This window comes from Mus caroli, chromosome X (assembly GCF_900094665.2).
Source record: "Mus caroli chromosome X, CAROLI_EIJ_v1.1, whole genome shotgun sequence".
Taxonomy (NCBI): Eukaryota; Metazoa; Chordata; class Mammalia; order Rodentia; family Muridae; genus Mus; species Mus caroli.
Genome location: NC_034589.1, coordinates 139,749,011 through 139,759,206, shown reverse-complemented (window position 1 = coordinate 139,759,206; position 10,196 = coordinate 139,749,011). Strand labels below are relative to the sequence as shown.

General features: G+C 50.1%; 1 protein-coding gene across 1 annotated transcript in view; it reads right to left on the bottom strand.

The window, feature by feature from the left end:
• Fgd1 (FYVE, RhoGEF and PH domain containing 1) overlaps positions 1-8,261 on the bottom strand; it is a 43,996-nt gene extending 35,735 nt beyond the window's left edge. Inside the window, exons 1-2 of the mRNA XM_021153177.2 lie at positions 8,221-8,261; positions 7,063-8,087 (exon numbers count right to left, since the gene is read on the bottom strand). Of these exons, the coding sequence (XP_021008836.1) occupies positions 7,063-7,369 (307 nt within the window). The 5' untranslated portion in view covers positions 7,370-8,087; positions 8,221-8,261. The remainder of the gene's footprint in view (positions 1-7,062; positions 8,088-8,220) is intronic.
• Positions 8,262-10,196: the final 1,935 nt, after the last annotated feature.

Genomic DNA, 10,196 nt, shown 5'->3' with positions numbered 1-10,196 from the left:
CCCCCCCCCAGCCCCCGCGCTGCCCTGCAGTGTGAGAGGGGCTGCACCTACACCTGGAATGTATTAGGTAGGGAGGCCCAGACTCGGGGAGCCAGGAAGAAGGTGGAAGGGGAGCAGTGAAGGTGAAGGCAAAGCAAAGGAGGCAGCGTGGGCAGCTGCAGCGGCTCTGGCCTTACTGGCTAGCGGAAGGGCTTCTATGCCAGCTGCAGCTCCCAGGGGCCAGCCCTGCCAGTCCTGCCTTTCCCACTTTCCAGAGAAGAGTTTTGCTCAGTGACTTAACCCTTTCCCTTTCAGGGCCACTGTGAAGCATAACACAGGAAGTGGAGCAGACAACAGAGAGGGAAAAGGCAACAGGAGAGCCTGTGGCTGGGCAGCTCTGGCCACACACCTGTGACCTCACCATCCTGTTCTTACTCTGGGGCCCAGGAAAACACAGCTGGTGCCTGTTGTGCACTATTCAGATGTCTTATGTTGGGGCGCCTCAGACTTAGTGTATCCTAAAAATAACAAGCATCCCTACCCTAGCCAGCCTTTAGCTGACTCCTCCTCTTGCTTTCCCCACCCCAGGAACAGCAAAGACCTCCAATCATCCAAGCTGTCCAAGTCAGACTGGCCTTTCTCTTAACCTTAACTCACACAATCAACTAACTCCAAGTCCTGCAGACAGGGCCCTTTCTTAGCTCTAGAATCCATACAATCCACTTCCAGTCTCTACTGCTTCCCTCTATCCTCAGGGCCCTTTCCAAAGCCTAGCCAGGCTTACCCTAGCCTTGGGGTGAACTCCAAATAGGAACAAGAAAGCCCTAAGCTCATGAACACTGCCCCACACCCATCCTTGAGCCACAATGGCCTCTTGTCTATTCCTCGAAAGTGCTTTCTTCCTTCCGCCTGAGGCTCTGGCACATGTCGTTCCTGCAACATGAACTGCTTTTCCACATCTCCTCACCTCTGGACATCTATTTATGCTTCAGGTCTGAACACTAATGTCTGACCTGCCTCCCCTCCATGTGCCCCTGCAACGGCTGTGCTGGCAGTGACTTGCAGTTTATCTTTCCTGCTAAACGGGAGCTCCATGAAGACAGGGCCATATCTCAGCATATATTGCAGAGCTAAGCACACTGTAAGCACTCAATAAACATGTTAAGAAAACAGCCTCGGGGGGCTTGAGAGATGGCTTAGCGGTTAGGAGCACTGACTGCTCTTCCAAAGGTCCTGAGTTCAAATCCCAGCAACCACATGGTGGCTCACAACCATCCTAACAAGATCTGACACCCTCTTCTGGAGTGTCTGAAGACAGCTACAGTGTACTTACATATAATAAAAAAATAAATCTTAAAAAAAAAAAAAAGAAAACAGCCTCCTTTCCCTACCTTACAGGTTCACAAAGTATTTATGCTTGTCATATTATATTCCAGGCAAATGAGAAGCAATAATTAGAAATGGGGAAATAAAGTCCTGAGATGGGAATGATGCCTAGGGAAAAAAATGAATCAATGGCAGATCCCAGAATGCTGAGGTCCTTCACTGGATATCCTATAACCTTGTCTCCAAGTGTTCTGGAGATACAATGCCTTCCAGCGTCCAGCTCCTGGACACCAGAGCCCTGAAGGGCTGGATTTTCAACTCCAAGGATGTTTGTTCTCTTTGCATTAAGGAACTTAACTCCAAGTAGCTAGCCAATGACAGGCTATGCTTTCTGCCCTCATTCCAGACAGGTCCCAGCCCCACCCAGCCAGCGTCTGGCCAGCACCACATCTGCCTAAGGCATTTAGCTAACTGGCTGCAGAAAGCCACTGTGTAGGGTACTGTTAACTGTCAGTCACTGTTGAGGGAGGAGGGAGCCCTAGCTGGGCCCTCCTTGGACAGGACATGTGAAAGGACTGAGTGGAGGTTCCAAGCATCTATATTTGAAACTTTCAATTCCTTTAATCTGGAGAAGTTCCTTTGCTCCCCTAGCCACCTCACCACCTAGCTCCCACCTACCCAGCCTTGACATTGTATTGTGTCGGAATGGCTCCAGATGACTAGAAACTAAATCTGAGATAGTTCCTAAACCTACCAGGCTCACCTGAAATCCTGCAAACCTCACCACCTAGCTCACCACTATTCCTATCCCAGAGACCCTTAAAAAGGAAAAACCCTCTGGGGCCTCTCAAATACTCTCAGCATGAAAAACAAGGAAGGAGCCACACAAATATTTGGGAATGTTTGATTTGCCTTTTAGGATTTTGTTGTGAAAGCCAGCTATCCTCAATGTGTGTGGAATAGGCCTCAGCTCCCTGCAAATGCTTAAAGCGGATGCACACAAAGGGACTTACCAGAATGTGGCTCTGCTGACCTCAGCATCTGTCTTCAAGGATGCAACTGCTCCTCAGAAGCACACATACTCTGAATAAGAGCCACCTTGTGATCTATGGTACATGGTGGTGGTGAACATTTCCATGCATCTCTCACACAGAAATCTTGTTGGAGATTTATAATTCTAAACCCAAATGCCTGGTGACCATTACTATCTTGATATCCTTCTGGGCCTTTCAAGCTCAGCAAGTCTCAAACACAACTCATCACCTTCCCCTAAAGAAACAGGTCTACTTCTCTTGAACAGATGGCTCCACTACCATCCACTAGGTCACTATAGTTAGTTGGTTTCAGAAAACTACCCAGAAACATCCTGAATTTTCCCTCTTTCCTTGGCCTCCACAGCCCTTACTAAGGCTTGCTCATGTTGGTAATTAAATGTACTCCCAATCCACTTGCTGCAACTTTAACCTGGGCTACCATCACCTCTCAAAATATATGTGACAGCCATGCTTGTCCCCTCCACTCACTTCCACTATTTAACACCTTCCACCCATTCTCCACAAGCACCTATGAGAGCTCTGAAACTCTAGCACTTAAGTACACCATTCCCCTGTGAATGAGCCCTTGATGGTTCCCATTTGCCTTCAGGACAAAGTCTATTTGCTAGCCTTATTTTTCCACCCTTCCCAATACTAGGCCCCTAAGCAGTGTTTGCATGTCTTTGCTGACACTAGACCTTCTAGCTGGACTGACCTCCATGTTCTCTAGGTCTTAAGTCTTAGTTGACATACTTCTAAATCCAGTCCCTTGGGATGGGATGGGGGCCTTGCATTGAGAAATGCTGATACCAGATTTCCCATGCCTGGAGTTCCAGAATTCCAACTGCCTTCCAACTTAAAACAGTCAAATAATAGCCATTCACAAAAGCAAGGGAGAAAGGTAAACTGAGGCATCCAGTTAGAGGTGGGGGCAAGGGATTAACTTGCTTCCTTATATCCCATGCTTCTCTTCTGAACTAAAAGTTGAGTTGAGGGAGATTCATATGATTCTGGGAAGAAGACTTTGGAGAGGGAGACCAGTGTTCACTCACTATAGAAATTTGGCTGAATCATTGTCTCTGGGTCTCCATTGACTCAACTGGAAAAAACAGGCCTGGCTTCTACCCTAGGCCATGCATCAACATCATCTGGGAATCCCTGATGTTGGGAAAGGCTCTCATTATATAGCCCTGGCTGGCCTGGAACTCAAGATATCCTCTTGCCTCTGCCTGGCATTAAAGGTGTGTACCACACCTGTTCCTTGTCTAGGACTTGTTCTTTGAAACCAGATTCCTGGATTGTAACTCCAAGACTCTGGAACTCTTGAGTTGGAGTTTGAGACTGACATTTATTCTTCAAGGTCAACAAAGGATTCTGATGCTTACTAAGGCTAGAAAACCCAGAAGCAGCCAGTGTCTAGGGACTTTTTAGCTTAAGCTTAAATTTTTGAGTCTCCTAAGATGTAACCAAGTAAGAAAGAAGCGGCCCTTCCACTACTTACATTGGCTGTTTCTCTCATCTCCCCAACAAAATGGCCCTGACATCAAGTCCAACTCCTTTGGCTGAGCTAGGGTTAGGCCAAGCTTTTACCAACTCCACAACATGTGAGAAAGCATTCTAGGCCTCAGACTTGAGGACTACAGTAGGATTCTCCCAAAACCCTACGCATAAACCTACACTTGGAAGCCCTCTGCTAACCCTGTCCAAGTGTTAGGGACAGGAGTATCTCACCGGGTTATCCCAGTGATCCAAGGAAGCCTTGGTTGGCCTTTATCAGCCTAGAAGATGAACATAACACTCTCCACCAGGTACTAGGCAGAATAACAAAAAGAAAGGGCCTGGGGAGGTAATTCAGAGCTCTTCACATGGATAAGATATAATTATTATTTTCACACCACCAACCCCTGCTGCTCTGGGATGCACCACTGGGACCTAAGGCTGGTGATTCAATAAAAGTCTGAAGGAAAAAGTCAGCAGACACATGAATATCTTAGCAGGTGGACTAAAATGTTTCTAACCCTTTAACTGAAGCTCGACTTTCTGTTTCTCCCTCTTTCTTGCTCTCCCTCCATACACCCTCCATCCACCCACCTCTGCCCATTCTGAACCAATTATAGGCAAGTCCTATGGAGAGAAGCAAGTTGCTTGTGCCTACCTCTGAGCTGGCTGTGCAGAGGGGGAGGCGGGCCTCTCACAGCCCATGCTACTGTGAATCACATGGCCCAGTGCCCGCCTTGTCAGGACTTGAGAAATTCCTCCGCCTCTTCTTCAGAAGGGTTTTCTCTCCTCATATTTTATTTTCTAAGTCCCTGATTGCTGAAAGCATTGCAAAAAAGAATCTGATGGATTCCTAGATATCACTCTCTAGACGAGGGGAACTGAGGCACAGAGAACTGAAGTCATTCATCCAGGGACACACAGTAAGTGAGGAATGGTCAGATGGGAGACCAAGTCTTTCCCTTTCTACCCCCTATCTTTACTTTTGATTAAAAGACTTGCTGGAGCAGTAGTGGAGCACGCCTTTAATTCCAGCACTCAGGAGGAAGAGGCAGGTGGATTTCTGAGTTCCAGAACCACCAAGGCTACACAAAGAAACCCTATTTTGAAAAACAAAAGGGGGGGAGGGGTGTAAACTAAAAGATACCACTCAAGCCATTACAGAGGCAAGGACTTAGCAGGGGGTGGGGGAGGGGGGAGAGGGGGGGGGAGGAAGGATCCTGAAAACAACACTATTGGTTGAAGAGAAGAGGGGGATGGTCTGGGTAGGGAACTCTGCTTTGGAATTTGGAAGAACTGGTGGAGTAGAATAGCTTGCTCATTATCAACCCTATGTTGACTAGAGAGGGCAGAGACCAAGGGTCAAGACCTTCCTAGCTTTGTCTCCCAGACCAAGAGTATTTGCTGGGTGGGAACTCAGAGTCCTCTTAGGCAATAGTTACAGAGGGCCTACTATGCGTTCCCTTACCATCTATTCAGACACTGAGTACCTGCCACGTGTTAGGCACTACATCAGTCCCTTAGGTATACAAGGTAAAACAAAATAGACTCAGCCCCCTCGCCCTTGAGGAGCTCACATTCTGGTGGCATATGAGCCGCAATAAACAAGTAGACACATACAAGAGGGTACTTTCAGACTGTATTAAATGTAAGGATAGACACATACTGGCAGCTGTGATGGAGATTCACAAGAGGCCCTACTTAAAGTGGTCAGGGAAGGTCTCTCAGAGGGGACATTTGAGCTGAGACCAGAAAGATGAGGAGCAAGCCAGGTGGAGGGCTGAGGGAAAAGCTAACAGGCAGAAGGCAAAGCAAATGCAAAGACTGCAGTGGGAGAGCTCTGGCTGTTTAGGGATTTGAAGGGAGGAGCTAAGATCAAGTATGTATGTATGTATGTATGAGTAGCATGTGTCCAGGGGAGTTTGGGAAGCCAGAAGAAGCAACAAGCAGGGCAGAGCATTAAAGAGTGTCAGCTGCCTATCTCCAGTTCACAAGGGGGTGAGGGGGGCAGCGCCTGCAATCTCCCAGAGGTTCCATAACTATCCAAAGAAGAGACAGCAGAGAGAGGCATGTTCTGCCCATGTTTTATGCTTCACCAACTGTTCCTACTACCTGGTCCTGAGCCACAGTCCTAGTGATCTGTGGAAGGTGAGATAGGAGCCCTGGAAGCTGCTCAAAGCTCACCACCTCCTTCAGTCCCAGTGAAGATAGGGCAGATCCATACACTGTTCTTCCTTCAAGGCTCCCAGACTCAGGCCCACGTGAGAGTAGCCTAGAGGCTCTGCTAGACTGCTCAGATACTCAGGACTATGAAAAGGCCCATCTGGGTCTGTGGTCCCAGCCTGATCTAGAGTTGTTCCACCACACTGCAAACCCAAGCAACCATCCTGATGATCTTTCCAAACAATCTCCTGGCCCAGCAGCTCTCCCTTCTGACCTCTCTGTTCTATTCCTACAGCGGCACCTTCAGCCCCTTCCTCCAAGCTCAGCTCCACCTTTCTCTCTCATCAATACCCCCTACCTCTTCCTCCCCTTGTCCTGTGGCCACACACACCTAGCAGAAGCACAATCTAGGATCAGTCCACCATCTCCCTCTCTCTTTTGCTCATACTTTCGGGCTACTGAGTCGTATAAGGGGAAATCACATAAGGAGAAAGCTTGCATTACTCTCCAGCTTCAGTTTGGGGAAGCGGGAAGACCACAGATTTTGGACTCTGATCTGTTTTTAAATCCAGGCACCATAATGACAGTGTGACCTTGGACAAGTTACTTCTCAAAGCCTCAGTCTGCACCCCTAAAAATGTAGTTGATGATATCCGCTTCACAGATGGCTCCTAAAGCTGAAACAAAAACCCTTGTAAAAGTACCCAGTTCAGTGCCATGCACAAATGTAGGCACTTAGCTAATGGGAGACTTCTTTTCTCCTATTCCAACCACATCCCTATTGCTGCCCTGAAATCCTGCCCCCTTTTCTTGGAGTGCTTCCTCTCCTGTTAGCCTCAACAGTTAGAAGAGAAAGGAGTCTTAAGGCTTGAGGGCGCAAGGGACAGATAAGAGCAAGGGGCAAAGGCTGAAAGGACTGGACCGAATACTGCAGGAGGTGGGGGTAGGGGTTGAGGGGACCCAAGGGGCTAGGGTGAGCATGTCGGCTCCAAGTCCTAGAACAAGAACCCGTTCCCAGTACCAGGCCCGTGGCCCAGGTTCCCATGCTGTCTGGATCACTCACCAGGCCGAGGCTGCGAGCCCTCCAGGTGGTAGGAGAAGCGCAGGGCCCGGTGGTGCTGAGGACTAGGGCCGCAGGGCAAGACCCGGGAGCTTGGAGGCGCTCCCAGGCTGGCATCCGAGGGTCCAACAAACTGAGGATCCAAAGGGCCTCCAAGAGCCGTGCCTGAGCCCCTGCTCACCGGCAGCCCGGGTTCCAAGGCTCCAGGGTCCGAGTCGGCACAGGCCAGCGGAGCGGCACCGGGGGTATTTGCCACTGAGCGTTCGGGATCCGAAGGCCCAGGGCCCCCCGGGACTCGGTGGCCATGCATGGTCCGGGCCTGGGCGCGGGGCCCGGGCTCCCCGCTTGGCTCCAGTTCCTGGGGCGGAGGCGCGGGCGGAGAAGGCCCGGCGCCCGGCGGAGCAGCGGCCTCAGGCTCGGGGGGCGGGGCTGCGGGCTCAGCCCCACTGCGGAGACTCGAGCCCCCGACCCGGGCTCCGGCCAGCAGCCGTGGCGGCAGCAGCAGCAGCCGCGGCCACCGCCGTTGCCGCGCCAGGCATCGCCAGCCCTGGCCCCAAGCGGGGAGTGGGCTCGGCGGGGCCGGGGGCCCGCTGGGGAGCGCTGTCTATGCGGCTGCGGCTGGGCGAGGGTCGGGGGCTGCGCTAGGCACGAGCTCTCCTAATAGATGACCAGTCACTTCCGTAGCCGGGGGCGAGCGGCCAGCCGGATCCCACCGAGGGGGGTCTCTTTCTCCCGGAATGAGAATCGACCTGGGTTCTCTGGGCTAGTCGGGAAGGGTTCTTCCTCCCGCCGCAGCGGAGGCTGGGGGCGGAGGAGAGGGGAGGGGAGAGAGGAAAGGAAGGAGGGAAGAGAGGACGGCCGCGGCCGGGAGGCGCGCGTGTGCGCCGCGCTCTCCGGCTGCGAGGCTTGCCTTTGGGCAGTCCTCCGGAACGATGCTCCAGCCGTGCGGGCAAGAGGACCGGGCTGGACCTGGCTTCTCCGCCTTCGTCCTGGGTCTTCACCGCGGCAGGCGGGAAGAGCCCTGGGAACTGGGGGATGGGGAGGCGCGAGCCGTTGCTGAGACAGCCGCAGCCACCGCGGCGCTGAGACCCAGTTATTGGAGCCCCGCCCCCTCGTCGGGATTTGAGCTTGGCCACGCCCCCTCGCTAGGGCCAGTTTCACCTCTAACTGCTAGGAGCTTAAGGCCCTCCTTCTGCTGGCCCTTCAGCTTTCCTTCCCATCCTTCCCTGGTCCCACAGAGGCGAGTCTCTGGGCCCAATTTCCGAAATCGACCTTTCCGTCGCATCTCATGCCTTCTTCCGCTCTCCCATCACATTCTTTCCCAGAAGCCTTTCCACATGTCCCAGAGTTAAGCTAGGCTGGGCACATAGCGATCCTTTAGTACTTATTTTCTCAGACCAGATCTCATGGTCCTTTACTTTTCCACTCTTTTTGTCGCGGTCCCTTGTTTTGTCCGTTACCCGGCTGGCAGCAACCCAAAACTGAATCAGTCCAACTGTTTGCCTTTTTTTTTCCATGCTTGTGCCCAGGCAGCTGAACACTACTGGGTAATACTACAATTTTCCACACTTGTGTCATGATAAACCCTCATTTCCCAGCTTCTACAAGTCCCTCAGAACTGACCCGTCACCCTACTAGTAGTCAGCTTTCTTTTCTGTTTCACCCCCGTTGCCTAGATAACTCTTATCCATGGTGGCCATATCAAATCTAGTCTCCCCAAGATCTCGATTTGTGCCCCCAACTCCGTCCCGCCGTACTTAGCTGATAAGCCCATGTCCTACTTACATGGAGTGAACAGAAGACGCCAGAAGAAAGGTCTGGAATTCTTAGCAGCAGACCTCTGAGTTCGTTCCGAGTCCCTTCGCTCTGGGCTTTAAACAGTCAGGTATCTTCTCCCATCTAAAAAAACAAGCATCAAAAGTTATCTCTCTTCTCTTTTTACAAATGACTCAAGACTTGCTCATAGTCAAGTGTCCCATTTCCTACCTCCCACTTATCTTTAACCCTGCTACAACTCACCTCTACTACTTCTTCCAAGCTGTTTTTCTTATCAAGGTCTTCCATAGCTTACGTTACTAAACCGAAAAGAATCTCTTTAGAGGTCATCCTACTTGGACTTGCTAGCATTCAGGTAGCACCAGTGACCTCTCCCTTCTCCTGAAATTGCTTCCCTATGACATACTACGCTTATTTTTCTCCTTTTTCCTTCTCAGTTTCCTCCTCGTCTTAGTAGTGTTCTTGGGAGCTTTGGCCTGAGCTCTCTTGTCTTCTCAGGCACTCTCTCTGGTCTTTCCTTCAATATCTCATTTGCTTCTATGGCTTCAATTATTACTTCTTTGATAGTTACTCTAAAATACTTCAAATCAAAACATTTTTCCTGGCCCAGACATTCAGCTGGTTAGAAAACAACATTGTTTGAATATCCTAGAGAAACCTAGAATCTCTCTTCTTTCCCAGCTCAAGAAATCCTCTCTCAATGAGCTGTACCTTACCTAAGTGAAGGATCTTGGTCAAAGTAGAGACTCAAGCTATACCCTGGCTCTTTTCTCTCTCTCTCTTCTACACTCCCCCCCCCATGCAATTGCCAAGTCTTCCTATCATCTACAGGACCATCTCCATCATCTACTTATACAGTCTCTTCATTTCCATCGCCACTACGCTGGTGTAGGCTAGTACAGCTTCTAATCTGCAATACCTTCACAGCTCTCCTGTTTCAGTCTTGTTCTCTGGAATCTATTCTTAACTATTTTTCATTATCATGTATCAAACCCAAAGCCTTAGGCAAGATAGGCAAGTGTTCACTGAGTCCTGGAATCTATTCTCTATATTGTAGGCAGTCTGTATTATTATTATTTTTTGAGACAAGCTCTCACTGTGTAGCCTAGGCAGGCCTTGAATTTATAATCCCCCTGTGTTTGCCTCCTGAGTGATGAGACTAAGGGCATATACCACCACATCTGGCAAGTCTATGTCTTTATTTTTTTTTTTAAAGATAGATATATTTACTTATTTATTTTATGTATGTGAGTACACTGTAGCTGTCTTCAGAGACACCAGAAGAGGGCGTTGGATTCCATTACAGATGGTTGTGAGCCACCATGTTGTTGCTGGGAATTGAACTCAGGACCTCTGGAAGT